Genomic DNA, 17,278 nt, shown 5'->3' with positions numbered 1-17,278 from the left:
AGGGAGAGTTTCATGGTACTATTCTTTGAGCATATTATAAATATAGTAGGCTTTCCCAGGCTAGCCTGGAGAACTAACCACCAAGATCTGCACTGTTCCTCCAGGAAAAAAAAAAAAAAAAGTTCTGAGTCCAAACAATTGATATACAAATAAAATGTGTAGAACACAAGCAATGAAAATTATAAAAGACAGCAAAAGAGTAAAAAGAACCAAAAGGTCTTGATAATCAACTCTTTAATTAAAAAATAAGACCACCGTTATTATGGAAGTGCTAATGTAGGGCTGCAGTACTGTAATTTAGTAGTCCATTAGATACTCTAGTGGTTAGGGGTAATTCTAGAAGAAGACAATATCACATGTTACCCCAGTACTTAAAGGAATTAACCAGGAATTCAGTCCTGTTTTTTCATCCTCCCCCACATCCAACCCCAATGGTTTCCTATCAGCCCCAATTCCTGGCCTCTTCCCAGACATATTCTGGGAAATTTATCTGCAGTTTAAATACACCTAAGAGAAGGACATCCTTAGTGGCGCAGTGATTAAGACTCCACGCTCTCAACGCAGGGGGCCTGGCTTCAATCCCTGGTCAGGGAACTAGATCCCACATGCATGCCGCAACTAAGAGTTTGCATCCTACAACTAAGGAGCCAGCGAGCCACAACTAAGGAGCCCTCGAGCTGCAACTAAGGAGCTCGCCTGCCACAACTAAGACCCAGAGCAACCAAATTAATTTTTAAAAAACTATTAAAAAAAAAGAGAGACACCTAAGAGAAGAGGGATGGAAATAACACACTACAGTGTTTCAAGACCAAATATGGCACAGCTTCTGTACAGAATGAGAGTTACAAGCAAAATTCATCATTTACTCATAGCTGAAAACTGGCTGGCCAAAGAAAATGAACTTGGTTTATAACAAAAAAGTAGTACAGATACTTTATTCTCCTCTTTCCTTTGGATGGTTCTGCCTTGTCATGATGTCCTGAACATAATATGTAATTTATAAATAATAATGGTTTTATTTCTTGTGTACATAGAATGATCATATTTCCCAATAAAAAAACCCAGGACATAAAGGATGACAACGCACATTTTGCTACCTATGAAGATAAGAGTTAGTTGGGGAGAAACTGCTTGAATACCAAAATAAGGAAATATTTAGAAACAATATTTTTTCCACTGCCTAGTTTTCTTTTTAAATTAATTTCACTGAGGTAAAATTTATATACAATAAAACGTACCCATTTTAGACTACAGTTCAGCAAGTTTTGACAAATGTATATATTGGAATAATCACCACCATGATCAAAATATAGAATACTCCTACTACCCCAGAAAGTTCCTCTTACTCCTGTGCTTTCAATCTGCCTGCCTCTACTCTCAGCCCCAAGCAACCACCGATCTACTTTCTGTTATCCCAGTATTTTGAAACTGGATTCCTGTAAGTACACATAACAGCAATGAGGATGAGTTTTAAAAATTGCTTGGGCTTCCCTGGTGGCACAGTGGTTGACAATCTGCCTGCCAATGCAGGGGACGCGGGTTCGAGCCCTGGTCTGGGAAGATCCCACATGCCGCGGAGCAACTGGGCCCGTGAGCCACAACTGCTGAGCCTGCGCGTCTGGAGCCTGTGCTCCGCAACGGGAAGGGCCGCGATAGTGAGAGGCCCGCGCACCGCGATGAAGAGTGGCCCCCGCTTGCCACAACTAGAGAAAGCCCTCGCACAGAAACGAAGACCCAACACAGCAAAAATAAATAAATAAATAAATTTTAAAATTGCTTAATAAAATTGTCTCCAACACTTTAAATAAGAGAATCTAAAAATCTGGTTGTAATTTTAAAAGTTCAAGAAAATGTATATGCTTCAATCTTCTTGATTATACATAATATTCTAAAACTATTACAATCATTTAAATGATAAAATAATGTCAGAAAAAGTACTAAAGTGTAATAGCACATTTTACACTTTTCTGTCTTAAGGCTTGGCTCCACATTCAACTTTAAACTCCCACGGGAGCCAAGTCTTTTATTCAAGTTGGCATCCCCGGTACCTAACATAGCACAACGAATGTTCAAAAATTGCTGAGTTACTGATCTAGGTGACTAGATCTAATTTTATGCTGAAACTGAGTTGCTCCTAAACCTGTTCCAATTAACAAGTTAAATAATTGTTGCAGACTCAAACACCATTTAAAAAATGCTGTACAAGCAACCAAATCTTCCATAATTTTACAGGTTTTTTTTTTTTTTAAATTTATTTTTGGCTGCATTGGATCTTCATTGCTGCGTGTGGGCTTTCTCTAGTTGCGGTGAGTGGGGGCCACTCTTCCTTGAGGTGCACGGGCTTCTCATTGCAGTGGCTTCTCTTGTCTCAGAGCACGGGCTCTAGGCACACAGGCTTCAGTAGTTGTGGCACGTGGGCTCAGTAGTTGTGGCTCGCAGGCTCTAGAGCGCAGGCTCAGCAGTTGTGGCACACGGGCTTAGTTGCTCCGCGGCATGTGGGATCTTCCCGGACCAGGGCTCGAACCCATGTCCCTTGCATTGGCAGGTGGATTCTAAACCACTGCGCCACCAGGGAAGCCCAATTTTACGGTTTTAACCAAAGAACTTAAGAAAAACTGGTAAGATACTGATAATACAGAATAGTGGCTTTTTTTTTAAGCCTACCATTACCAGAAAATAATTCATTCTTAATTTGTTCACCACTAAAAAATGGTATATTTTGAGTTGGAGTGTTCTCAGAGCTTAGATTTGGTGTGAGCTAGTGTAAGCTCCAGGCTCTGAGAATACCCCAATTCGAAACTATTTGTTCTTTTACCGGGCTGTTTGGGTGACTTGTGGTCATGGTTAATTGGAGTCTATCATGTTAAAAGTTGTCTCATTCTATTTATTCTCCATGCCTAGATCATACACACAGGAAAACTGAATATACATAACACTGTAATGAACTTACATCTGAATAAAAAAAGAAAAAAAACCTGACAAAAATGGAACTTTAAAACAGTATAATTAACTATAATTACTATGTAAAACTTATAAAGGATAAATACTTCAAACAGCCCCTTAAATGAACATTATAAATTAGCAAGTACTTAAGGCCCTTTTCTCCTTGAAAAAATTACCTCAGGGAACAAACAGAAAAGAGGTAGTTAACTCTACCCACAGATAGGCTTGGATAAATACCCAAATTCTTACATTCCAATTTGCCTCATCAGAAAGCATCATGGGCCATCAAACCCCTTTAAACATTACTAAACCACCTGGCTCATTTCAACATACTCTCATAAGTATGTTATAAAGCCCAAGACAGGCTAGAACTAACCTTCCATGTGCTGCATTTTGAGATTCTGTGTCCTGGTGACTTAACAAGGCTCCTGTCTCTCAGCAGTCAACCTGAATCACAACATAAAATGGAATCTACCTGGGAAATGTTCTTGGGGCAAATCCCTTTTGCTATATGTTGATTCTTAATAGCTTCAATTACGATGATACTTACAGATGATTATAAAATGTAACACCTGTCGTTCTTACCTAATGAGTCAGAGATAAAGAAATTTTATGGTACTGTCACAAATTCCCTACCTTCCTCACGAAGTAGAGAATAAAATGCTCCAAATAGATGCTTTACTTAGATCAGTCAATGATATGATGTATAGCTAAAAAAAATAACGAGGCCAATTTCATTTGCCATATATGAAAGTCAGTTAAGTGTCAAAATCATAATTTTTGGCCACCTTTAAGGCTACAGGATATTTTCCAACAATACCACTATATTTACCAGTGCATTTATCAGTATATATAAATATTACATATTTATCACTGAATGAATTTAAGTAGAAGCTGTAAGTAAAAACTTATAAAACTCGTTAGAAGGCTGAAGAGAGCCAAGAATTTCTTGTCAAGATTGACAAATGCTGCAATTGATTAACTAGAAGCCACAGAAAACTGGACAAGGGTGAAGGTGGGGTTTAAGTTAAAACACCCTCTGAAGGGCCCTAAAGACCAGAGAAATAGCAAAACAAGAAATGGTAAGACTAGGGGAAAAAAATACACTTATGTAATCATTCAAATACCCATTATGGATTCAGCACTATGTTAGCAGTTCGGGGGAATAAAAAATTATACAACATAGTCCCTGTTCCCAAAGAGCTTACAATGCTGTTAGAGAAACAAGTCACAGGCATTCTATGTCACGCGCCATTTAAATAACAATCCAAATAAAAAGTACAGGAATGAAGGCAAGGAATGGATGGATGTAGGTACGAGTGGTTGAGAAGGCTTCATAGCCACGGATGAATCTGAGCCGGGCCCTAAGAAGTTGAATTTTAATACGCAGAAATTGAGAAGAGCATGAGCAAAGGCCAGAAGACGAGAGAACACGGTGGTCCAGCACTCTGCAAGGAGACTACTCAGGGACATATGCAGAGGAGACAGGTCATGTCAGTCATACCGGGGAGAGTCTTAAATGCTACTATCCTTACACAATTTAAAGGCATGAAATGTTTGTGAATATAATTAACATATTTCAATATCTTCATAAGAAACTGTTTTAGAAATAATTAGAGGAGGAGTCAGAACTAGAGGAGAGTAATTTCAGAGAGGATGATGTAGACCAGAGGTTCTCGAAGTGGTGCACAGACCTCTTGGGGGGTCCCTGAGACCCTTTCAGAGGATCTGTGAGGTTGAAACTATTTGCATACTACTACTAAGATGTTATTTTCCTATTTCACTGTGTTGACATTTGCACTGATGGCACAAAAACAATGGTGAATAAAACTGCTGTTGTCAAGCTGTGGAACCAAAGTGTACTAATAGCATTGCATCCTTTTTTTTTTTTTAAACAGCCTTATGAGGCATAACTGATGTACAATAAACAGTGTATATTTAAAGTGTACAATTTGATGAATTTTTACATACATATACACCTGAGAAACCATCACTACAATCAAGATGACAAACATTTTGATCATGTCCAAAAGCTTTCCCATAACCTTTTGTAACCTCTCTCTACCCCCTCATTCTTACATAACCACTGATCTATTTTCTGTCACTATAAATTTGTTTGCAAGTTCTACAATTTTATATAAATGGAAGCACATAGCAAGTACTCCTTCTTCATGCTAACACTAACCAAAGGCAAACTAAACAAAGCAGACTTCGGACAAAGTAGACATCAGAACGAGGAAGAACTCAGGAAAGAGAGGATCATCACATCTCGATAAAATATCAATCCGTTAAGAGGACATACTAAATGTGCATGAACCTAAACTGTTACTAGCTGCAAAACAAAAACTGACCAACCTAAACTGAAAAAGAAATAAATATGCAATTATAGTTGAGAAATTTCAATACCTGTCTCTATATAATGGGTAAAACAAGTGTACGGAAAATCAGTAAGGATACAGGAGACATGAACAATCAACTTAATTGACATTTATAAAAGACAAAAACAGCAGAATACACATTATTTTCAAGTGTACAAGTTATCAAGATTGACTATATTCTGGGCTATAAAACAATAAATTTAAAAGGACTGAAATCATACAAAGTATGTTCTCTGAACACAACAGAATTAAATTAGAAATCAATAACAGAAAGACAGCTGGAAAATCCCCAAATATGTGCAAACTAAACATTATACTTCTAAGTAAACCATAAGTCAATGAAAAAAATCACAAGGGAAATTAGAAAATATTTTGAACAGAATAAAAATTATCTTGGAAACTTGTATCTTGAAACTCATCAGCTAGAAAGCTTCCTAAAACTTAAAAGACTTTTCTGATGAGAATGGTGATGCTATTAACAAATGTCACTTTTTTTATAATAAAGTATACAAAGATGCATCAACATTTGGAAGATCTATATAACTTAGTAAACCAGTATTTTCCAAATGGACAATGAAAAGTATTACAAAAGATCCATTCCATGCAAGATAGACCAATGGATTTTACTGAAAGACTACGAAGGGTTCATTGATCATGGGTTCAGATTCTTGATTGCAACAAACGAACCTTTAAGAGACTACTCATTAGTGGTAGAAACAACCCAAATTTGGTGGAGTATTAAAAAAATCCACAATTATCTAAAAAGGTTGCTAAAATGCTCCTCTCTTGTTCAGCTGCATATTTGTGTAAAGCAAGATATTCTTCATATACTTAAAACAAACCAACAAATCGCAAGACTGAATGAAGCAGACAGAAGAAACCAGCTGTCTTCTATTAAGCCAGACACTAAAGAGACAAGAATGTAAAACAATGCCACTACTCTCATAACATTAAAAAGAAATTTGGAATATAATTACTTTCATAAAAATGTCACTTAAATTCACATACAATGAGTTTATTTTAAATAAACATTTAAAAAATTTATCAGTTTTAATGTTTAACTACCCACCATTTTAAGACAGACGGAAGAAGGCTTGAAACAATAAGAAGTAAGATTTAGTGACTGAATGAATTATAGTGGTAAAAGTAAAACAACTTAGGTACCTTTGATATAAGATCACTTCATGCTCAGAAAACTTTGAGATAAAAAAATGACATAATCTTAATGGACTTGGTTGTTCATAGCAGATTTGCCTGTTCTAATCCAGAGAATTAATCACCATAATGTGAGCTGAAGAAAACTCATTAACTAAAAATATCATATTTTATAAGGGCTCAATTAGAATTCCAGCACATTATCAAAAGGCTGCCTTTTATACCCACACTTAATAAATAGGTCACGTTTCTGCACAGTGCTACCATGCCTGGCCTGAAACAGAACAACTGATGGGGTCAGATTAGAGATTCACCCAAGGCAGAGTGAGCCTAGATTCAGCACAGACAGAAGTCCTTCATCCTAGCTGGGAGTCCTCACAGGACTGAATGTATCCAGACCCTCTGCAGGCATATAGTGCAGTAGTTAAAGCTCGTGGAGGCAGACTGCTTAGGTTATTCTTTTCTTACTTGTATAATTTCAGAAAAGGTTTACTTAACCTCTTGGTGCCTCACTTTTCTTTTTTTTTTATAAATTTATTTATTTGTTTGTTTGTTTATTTATGGCTGCATTGGGTCTTTTTGCTGCCCGCAGGCTTTCTCTAGTTGCAGCGAGCGGGGGTTACTCTTCGTTGTGGTGCACAGGCTTCTCATTGCGGTGGCTGCTCTTGTTGCGGAGCACGGGCTCTAGGCACACGGGCTTCAGTAGTTGTGCTCGTTGTGGCTTGCGGGCTCTAGAGCACAGGCTCAGTAGTTGTGGCACACGGGCTTAGTTGCTCCGCAGCATGTGGGATCTTCCCAGACCAGGGCTCAAACCCGTGTCCCCTGCATTGGCAGGTGGATTCTTAACCACTGTGCCACCAGGGAAGCCCTCATTTTTCTTAAAATAGGGATAATTATTAAATCATAGGGTTACTGTGAGGATTATAAAGGTAAAGCACTTAGAAAAGCACCAAGTATGAGTACTTGATAAATATTACTATTACAGTGTTTTACCTGAAATATGGAGTAATAAAGTACTAGTCTAATATACAGGGTGGGTTAGGGTATGAGAAATATTAATAAGATACTCTAAAAGTTAACTATGATATCTAAAAGGTCTAGGATTAAAGATCCATAGAGTAATCACAATTAAGGTTATTAAAAAAATTACCTCAAAATTATCATTTAAAAATGAGTAAATAGGACTGAATGTCAATATTATGACATAGTATGAGTGTGCTTCGTGTTTGGTAATTGCAATCACTGTTGCTTTTGCTGTGGTCATCCATTTACAATGCTTGGTGTCAGTTTATTTATCTCTTGTAAAAATAAAATACAGTGTGTGTGTGTGTGTGTGTGTGTGTGTAAAAAATAAATGAGTAAATAATAGATTTGGTATAGACTTTGGATTCAGAAAACATCTACTGAATGTTTTCAAAACCAATGCATTTCTTTTATTGTTGTGAGAAAAAAAAGTATCCTCAACTAACAATTATGGGGCAAGTGATGTGTTTTTCCTTTTTTTTTTTTTTTTTTCCACAAAAACCAAAATTTAAGTAAAACATTAAAAAATTTAATAAAGGAAAGATACAAAGTATTGATAGCTGTATGATAATATTATAACTATGAAAGCACCAGCATCCAAACCTTCACTCAAAGTGAAAAAGAAAAAATATAAGCTGAATGGAAAATGACTCAAGAGTCCAAGGACAATCAGCCTGTATGAGAGGAAAGTCCAGAGGGAGAGTGGTGGTGACCGGCAGGAGAAGAGCAGGTGGGTGAACAGCCTGCTGTGATGGCAAAATATATCCTGTAGGGGCAGGATGAAGGACTCTAGAACCTTGACCTGATGCTGGGCAAGGCAGAGTCATTCAAACAGCCTTCTGGGACTACTCCCATTCCTGGCCGATGCCTAAGACTCACAGAAACCAGAGCAGGGAGTTTGCAAAATCACCCCACAAACTGAACTGGCAGTTTGAGGTAGAAAACACTTTGAAAAGAGGATATGGTAGTCTGCAAACTGCCGTCAGTTATGTCAACGCATGGCAGAGAACTTCCACATTCTTACTTCTGCAAGCACCCCCATCCTTCTGCAGGACTTCTACAGTCAAACACTGGGAGCCCAGCACTCTCTGCTTCAGGCCATAAGCCTGTACTAAACACCCCAGAGCAGAGAGAGATGGCAGCAGCAGCCTGGAAGGCTTCTAGGATTCTAGGAATGCTTGAATGCTTCTTCATGTAATCAGCTTTGTACCTCCATCTGCCTCACTGACAGAACAAGGACTTAGATGTAGGTCAGGAGGAAAGGAAGCTGTACACACAGTCTATGTTTCTGATATACTCCAAATCGGCTCAGGTGCTGTTTAAAGGCAAAGGAGAGAGTGTGCAGGAAGTTTGGTGACTAGGAAAATAATAAGAAGGCTGCTCATCTTTGTAGGCCAAACATTATACTTCCTTTGAACAAATCTTTGGGCTTGAGTCAATAGGATAGTCAAGACTCACGGTGACTACTTTTCAGAGAAAAAGACAGTGAGGAAAAAAGTACCAAGGAGATTCTAATTTGTGATCTTTTCTCAAGAACAAGTTATACTATGATTAAAAGAAATGTACTCACTTACCTGGAAAATATCTGTCTTATCTTCAAATAAACTGACAAGATACTTATAGTCCGCATAAGCCCAGAATTTGGAATGATCATAGTCTCTAAATGGTCCAGAAATACTAGATCGGTCACAGTTCCAGGTCAGAAACTCTTCAAGTGTAGCTTCTACGTAACTACATGTGGTTTCAAACTGAGGAGCTGCAATGTAAGAGAACCCAACTTTAAATGTACATTGAACACAGTTTCCAAATATTGTTGTTTTCTTAAATGAGGATAATTTCAACCAAGAAGTATTAACTATTATTTAACATTAATTAGAAATTAATTATGTACTTGCTAAATAATTAGAACCATTTACAACACTTAACAATACTCATGATTAAATTTAAAAGTAAAAAACACAATTTTAACCTTAAGATTAAAGACTATCCTTTCTATAGCCTGATGCAGTAATCCAGTGGAATACTTTAGTTTATCACTTCTCCAAGACCTTTTCAGGGGTCTGTGAGGTCTAAACTATTTTCATAATAATACTACAACAGTATTTGCCCTTTTCACACTTATTCTCTCACAAGAGTACGGTGGAGTTTTCCAGGGGCTACACAACTTGTGTTGACGTCACTGCTCCGACAGCTAGTGGACTATGTGCTTATGTTCTTATATTTTTAAATGTCTGGAAACAAAGAAGAACAAAGAGCGTTGCTCACCAAACAGTTCTACAAGGATTAAGTCGTAACCCACTGCAGTCACTGACCAACCAGTGCACTCTCAGAGGAAATTAAGACATAACAGGATGAAACACTCTGTGCTTCAGATGGAGGAAATTAAGACCATAACAGCATGCTCTGTGCTTTGGACAAGCAAGCCTCGTAGATAGTGAGATGTATATCTCGGGAAGAACTTCAATGACCCCAGACTCTTGCATCTTCCTAAAGAAAAGCACTAAAATCATTAACTGTAGATATTTGGTATTTGTGACTAGCAGTAATCTTTTACCAAGATGTCTGCTTGACTGCACACATTCCCTCGCCAAAAATCATATGTATACAGGCTTCTTCCTTACCCTTCGGAGAAGTTTTCTCAGAGCTCCTGAGAGGCTATCTCTTGTGCTACAGTCCTTTAAGACCCTGAATAAAACTTAAACTCACATTTCTTACACTGAGCATTTTTCTTCAAGTAGACATGTCTCGGTTTTAATTTCTAATAATGCTAAGTATCACTAGATATAACCCACATTGACAAAAAAACTCACTCACTGGGGTACTCAATCGTTTTTAAGTCTAAAGGAATCCTGAGACCAAAAAGTTTGAGAACTACTTCTTCAAATAATTTAAAAAAAAAAGGCAACAACAAAAAAACTGTCTTTTGAAAAGTTTCAACTTTATACTGCACATTTATCATACAGAGCTCCTCAGTCATTAAGTAGACAACAGCAATTTAAAGTCTGTTCAATTATTCATTAACCCATTTATTTCAGAATCATTTATTAAGTACCTAATTTGTAACTAGCATTGTGCTCAGGCTTACAGGAACATAAAAGAAATAGATAATACTCTTGAGTTTAGACTATATTTAGATAAAAAGAAAACTTCAACCAGAATAATAGGGAATTTGAGGCATCATGTAACTAGATGCCAAATTTTGTGCCATAGACACCTAGGAAAAGGCAAAGACCACCGGAGATGAGGGTTGATCAGGAAAACTTGAAGAAAAGTCTACTGTCTGTCCATAGTGGTTTGTTATTACGGGTAGAACTCATTTATACAAGAATTATTCTTCTAAATACCGATGAAATGAGGGATTTTTTGCAATTAGCTGAATACTTTAAATGTACATTGGGATGTTAATATTCAAGAAACCTGATTATGATCTATTTTGGGAAACATGAAATCCTTTCAAGAGGATATGTAGATCTAACACATGTAAATCAGTCAGCACAGTGCTAGACACATAGCAGATGCTCAGTAAAAGTTAGACACTATTATTAGTACTTTTTATTATTCATTCATATATTTACTTGAGGCACTTTAAAAGTTAGCTGAATTGGTAGTAGGAAGAAAAGAATATTCAAACATCTTTTATCTTTTCCATCCATTTCTGCCCAAACTGTTTAGGATTATCCCAATCACGTTTCTCCCTCCTCTCTTTATCCTAAAACCTTATAATGGCAGAGAAATAATGGAGGGGAGGGTATGTGTCACCCTTAATTCATTTACTTCATCAACTTGTCACCTGACTTTAAGAAGCAGGAAAACTTTACTAGGCTACATTTATCTAAAAGATAAAACCCTGCAGATTTAAGAACTATTTAAATTTGATAATTTTTGAGAAGCGCTTAGCATAGTGGCTGTCACACACTGACCCATTGATATATAAAAACTCTTAATATTATCAACATTATCATCAAGAATTTACCATAACAGCATTGGAATACACGGTTTTTTAACAAAAACCCATGTAGCAAGAAAGCTTCTTGGTGCTGGAATCATTTCTAAATCATTTCAGTAAGCTCCAATGTGAGCCTGAACACATTCTACTGTCCTGTAAGTTTTCATTTCACAAAATTCAATCCAACTGATCCAACGGAATACTAAAGCCATTGCTTGAGCCACCTGCCCCTAGGGTAGACTGAGGACTTTTCAGTTATGACCAGTTTTCACAGGCACATCTGTACTGCACCGTCATCAGAAGACTTCATTTTCTGTCACAGCAAGTTCTGTACTTAAAAGAATGAAAATCTAAAAATGCAAAAAACTACACGTGAGAACTGTTACTGTAAGGGGAAAATTACAATGAATGGAATAAATGAAGATGACAGACTTTTTCATTTACATAGTGATTTCAAAATAGAATCTTTTCACCCGTTCCTGGAAATAATAGCACCAAAGGCACTGTTTTCATTCTGTTATCATGACAATTTCTTTCTGGGTAGTACAGTTGTTTTTCTTAGTTTATTCTATGAAATGGAATTATTCCTTTCTAACTTGATTATTATTGTTCTTTCGTTTAACATTAAAGTAGCCTAGGCAGCTGCAACTTTCATCCTACTTACTGTCAAAATGTTAGGTAAGAGGAAGCTCAACTGAGTTTAGGATTTGGAAATAGTGTATAAATTGAGTTTGCTTTTGACTCTCATAAAAGGGAGACCTAAAATATTTTTTGCACAGCAGTGAAACAAATATTTCTCCATTTTGTTAGACTTCATCACTTCACAAGCAAGAAACACTTGGAATGTGGGTACTGAGTATGACTTTTGATTGTTACTCCACTCCCTATCAACAAATGTTTAGGCTTATTTCTACATCTGCTTGCCAAATCACTGCCAGCTGAGGTATAGTGTTGTCACTGAGAATATATGTTGGCAAATGAATCTGATCCAAAATGTTTCAAAGAGCTATTGTGATGTCATTATCTACTTCCTAAAATAAACTAAGAGATACATTACAGTCAAATATGCTAGTTATTAATACTATTATTTCAAGCATTCTAGAAAAATTCTAACCAAGACCTAAAACAGAAATAAATATGCTCAATAGAAAGGAAACAAAGTTATCATTGTTACAAGCAATATGCTTGTAACTCATATGCCTTATGCTTGTAACATATATGCCAGGCTCATATGCCTGTCTTACTAAAAAGCCCACAAGAATAAACTAAAAAACTATGTACACTATTAACTGGCTGGATAAAAAATAAACATGCAAAAAATAAATGGTTTTTATTTGTATATCAATCACAGTTTGAAAAACAAAAGAGGCAAAAATATTTCCTAAGAGCTATAAAAATTTTATAATATTTTAAGAAATTTGTAGACTTATATGAAAACTCCAAATCTTTTTTTTTTCCCCAAATCTTTTTACTGAGATAAAACAAACTAGGTAAGTGAAGATTACACATTCTTGTGTAGGAAGATACAGTATTGTCACAAGGTAGATGCTTTCCAAATTACGTAATTTATAGCACTTCATGAATTTTCATTTAAAATCCTGTTGACTGGGCTTCCCTGGTGGCGCAGTGGTTGAGAATCTGCCTGCCAATGCAGGGGACACGGGTTCGAGCCCTGGTCTGGGAAGATCCCACATGCCACGGAGCAACTGGGCCCGTGAGCCACAATTGCTGAGCCTGCGCGTCTGGAGCCTGTGCCCCGCAACGGGAGGGGCCGCGATGGTGAGAGGCCCGCGCACCGCGATGAAGAGTGGCCCCCGCTTGCCGCAACTGGAGAAAGCCCTCGCAGAGAAACGAAGACCCAACACAGCCAAAAATAAATAAATAAACAAAGTAAACAATGCCTTAAAAAAAAATTTCAAAAAAAAAAAAAAAAAATCCTGTTGACTGAAAGAAAAAAAGAAAAACACATGACCTAAATAAAAGTTGCAGGTTATGTTTTATTCGGGTATCTTAGTGAGGACTATAGTCTGGGAGACGGCCTCTCAGATGTTCTGAGGAACTGTTCTAAAGAGGTAAGGGAGGTGCCAGGATATACAGGAGTTTTCGTGGAAAAAAAAAAGAGTCGAACATCAAACGATTACTGCTGATTACAAAAAAACCAGACATCTCAAGTTAATGATCTTAGTGCTTTTCTATGGATGGGAAGATGCAAAAGTCTCGGCTCACTGATATTATTGCTTTGATATGCATCTTAACTATCTAGGGCCAGGATCCTGTTTTTCTCCGATCCGAATGCCCCTCAGGGAGCACCATTATGGGGGGAGGGGAGGCAGCTGCAGTGGCTGATGGCTTGAGGGCAGGCAACATTCATTGTTTAATGTGGGAGCACTGTTTAATTCTAAAATTCGTTTAGAGGAATAAAATTCAATTGTATCTAATAAAATACTGAGAAAGAAGAGTGATTAGGGAGGATGAACAGTTCTTTCAAATATTAAAATATATACCAGTTGCTAAAATAGTTTTTAAAAAGTGTTTTACTGGTCCCAAAACTGATAGCTCAATAATAAAATGTCCAAAAACAGATGCTGGAATATACAAGAATATAGTAATATAATAAAGATGGTTTCAAAGTCAATAGGGAAAAAAAGGATTATTCAGTAATGGTACTACAATAAAGATGTTATTTCCAACTTAACTATTTGGGAAAAAGTTAGTGAACGCCACATACTAAAATAAATATAGAATGGATAAAGAGTAAAATGTAAAAAAGAAATCATTAAGCTATTAGAAGAAAATATTAGAACATTTATCTATTGTCAGGATACAGAAGGAATTTCTAAATAAAATATATAAGAATAAAAATATTAATGAAATATTATTTGACTTTACTATAAAAAATATGAAGCAAAAATCAAAAGGCAAACAATAAACTGGGAAACATTTGTTTAGTACATTAGTACATTAGTAAACAAACACAGTATTCTTAATATTAACATAAGGAATTTATTTATTAAAAAAATGCCAAACCCTGAAACCCTAATCAGGATAAGTGAAAGAACAATTACCAGACAAAAATACCAATTATTCATAAACATGAACATATGTTCAACATCACCAGCAAAGAAATGTTAATTAAAGTCATGCGACACCCATCTCTCACCTATCAACAAGATAGTTTTTTAAAAACATAAATTTCAGTTTCGGGAAAGGAGTGGCCAAACAGGCACCCTTGCATGTTCTGAAAGGAAAGTAAATGTAAACCACCCTTCTGCAAAGCACTTGGCCTCATGTATCAAAGGTCTTTCATTCTTTCACTCCATAGATGTCTGACTATCCAGATATTAGGTGCTCAGCCAATAATGAGACATGGCCCTGGCCCTTACAAGGTGGCCCTCTTGAGGGGAAGAGAGACTTTAAACAGATAATTACGTACACAACTAACCATGTGATTACAACTGTGCTTGCTAAGTGTTATTCAGAAATACAAGGTGCTCTGAGATAACTTAATAGTAACACCTGATTTGGGGGGTGGGGGAGGGAGATGCGGTCACAAAGACTCCCATGAGGGAACGACCTTTGAGCTAAGATCTGAAGGAAGCAGAGCAATTAACTAGGTAAAGCTGGGGTAAGGGGAAGTGGGAAAAGAGAGAAGAACGGCTAGACTGTATATGCAAAGGCCCTGAAGTAAATAAAAGCAAATTTCTGGAAATACAAAAACTGGAAAAAATGCTTTTTTGCCCCAAGCTCAGAAAGAGGAATTAAGCTGAGGAGGCAAACAGAGCTTCCTATACCATAACAAAAATGCTGGTCTTTAGCCTAAGGGTAATGGGAAGCCATCTAAGGGTTTTAAACAGGGAAAGAAGATGAGATTTTTCTTTTTTTTAAACTGTCTCTGGTTTCAGGATGAAGAATGGCTGAGGTGGGAGTGCAGGGAGTGCACAGGGACTAGGGACGAGGCTACTGCAACCACGGAGGTGAGAGAGCAGGGTAACCCCAACTGGAGGATGGTCTCGGACAGAGAAGCAGGTGGATGCTGGATACTTCGGGTGTAAGTCACCAGACACCGCTTAGAGAGGCCACCAGAATGGCTCAGAGGTTTCTGGCATAAGAAGCTTCTTGGATAGTGCTGCTCCTGGTGATAATGTTCACACCCTTTGACCCAGTCATTCTCCAAGGAATCTATCCTAGGGAAACAATCAGAAACTTGGACAAGATTTACTTTCAAACATGCTCAGTACAGTCTTATTTATAAATTTAAAACTTCTAAGCAATCTAAGCAAAATAGGAGAATTTTAAAAATAAATTATGGTACTACCATACAATGGAATATTAGGTAGCCATTTAAAAGTCATATTTAATGTCAACAGAAGCTGCTCAGAATATGTTAAGTAAAAAAAGAGAAAACACAGGCTGTTAAAATTAACACAATTTTATGTTTAAAATACAGAAAGGCTTGCATGGACATATATCTAAATGTAATTAGTGATTGCCTCTTGGTAATAGGACTAAGTGTGTTTAAATTTCTTTGGGTCTTCCCATTTTTCCAGTGTTCTCTAAAATGAGAAGGTATATTTTAATTTTTTAAATTATTTCTACTTCTAAATAATATTTTTTGAGCATTTACTATGTGCTAGGCACTGTTCTAAATGTTTAATGAATATGAACCCATTTAATCTTGAAAACATTTCTAAGATACAGAAAAGTTAAGTGACTTGCTCAAAGTCACAGAGTAAGTCAAAATTTGAACCCACGCAATCTGACTTGAGTCAGCTCTTACATCACTACCCTACACTGCTCGTGGAAGTACTGTATTTATACTCAAAGAAATAACTTTAAAAAGAACAAATTATTAAGACAACCCACATAATGGGAGAAAATATTTGCACGTCATATATCTGATAAGAGTTAGTATCCAGAATATATGAAGATCTCTTTTACCACTCAACAACAAAAAGACAAAAAAACCCCAAAGAAACACACATAAAAACAAAAAAATCTCAGTTAGAAAACAAGCAAAGGATTTGAATAGACATTTCTCCAAATTAGATATACAAATGGTCAATAAGCCCATAAAAAGATGCTTGACAACATTAGTCATTAGGGAAATGCATCAAAACTATAATGAGATAATAATTCACACCCACTAGGATGGCCAAAATAAAAAATGGAATAAGTATCGGCACAGATGTAGAGAAACTGGATCCCTCACACGTTGGGGTGGGAATGTGAAATGGTTCAGCTGTTTTGGGCAACAGTTTGGCAGTTCCTCAAAAGGTTAAACATAGCTGCTGCATGACTCGGCAATTACACTTCTAGGTTTAACCCAAGAGAAGTGAAAACATATGTCCACACAAAAACGTGTACCTAAATGTTCATAGTAGCATTATTCATAATAGCCAAAATGTGGAAATAACCCAAACCTCCATCAACTGATGAATGGATAAACATTTTGTTTATCAATATGATGGAATACTATTCAGCAATAAAAAGAAAATACAGATACATGCTAAAACATGGGTAAATCTTGAAAACATGATATGTGAAAAAAGCTTGACACAAAAGGCCACAACTGTATGATTCCATTTATATATATCCAGAATAGGCAAATCTATAAAAACAGAAAGTAGATTAGTGATTGCCAGGGGCTGGAGAAGGGGGTGAATGGGGAGTGACTGCTAATGGGAACCAGATTTTTCAGTGTGACGAAAATGTTCTGGAATTAGATAGTGGTTGTGGTTGCACAACATTGTGAAGATGCTAAAACCACTGAATTGTATACTTTCAAATGGTGAATTTTATGTGAATTTCGTCTGAATTTTAAAAAAGAACAAAT

At 36.7% G+C, this 17,278-nt stretch overlaps 1 protein-coding gene across 3 annotated transcripts in view; it reads right to left on the bottom strand.

The window, feature by feature from the left end:
* HSPBAP1 (HSPB1 associated protein 1) overlaps nt 1-17,278 on the bottom strand; it is a 56,145-nt gene that overhangs the window by 24,564 nt on the left and 14,303 nt on the right. For all 3 annotated transcript variants that reach the window (XM_036851165.1, XM_036851166.1, XM_036851164.1), the window contains one exon: nt 9,074-9,255. In XM_036851165.1, coding sequence (XP_036707060.1) covers nt 9,074-9,255 — 182 coding nt within the window. The remainder of the gene's footprint in view (nt 1-9,073; nt 9,256-17,278) is intronic.

This window comes from Balaenoptera musculus, chromosome 4 (genome assembly GCF_009873245.2).
Source record: "Balaenoptera musculus isolate JJ_BM4_2016_0621 chromosome 4, mBalMus1.pri.v3, whole genome shotgun sequence".
NCBI lineage: Eukaryota > Metazoa > Chordata > Mammalia > Artiodactyla > Balaenopteridae > Balaenoptera > Balaenoptera musculus.
This window is presented reverse-complemented; position numbering and strand designations above follow the sequence as displayed.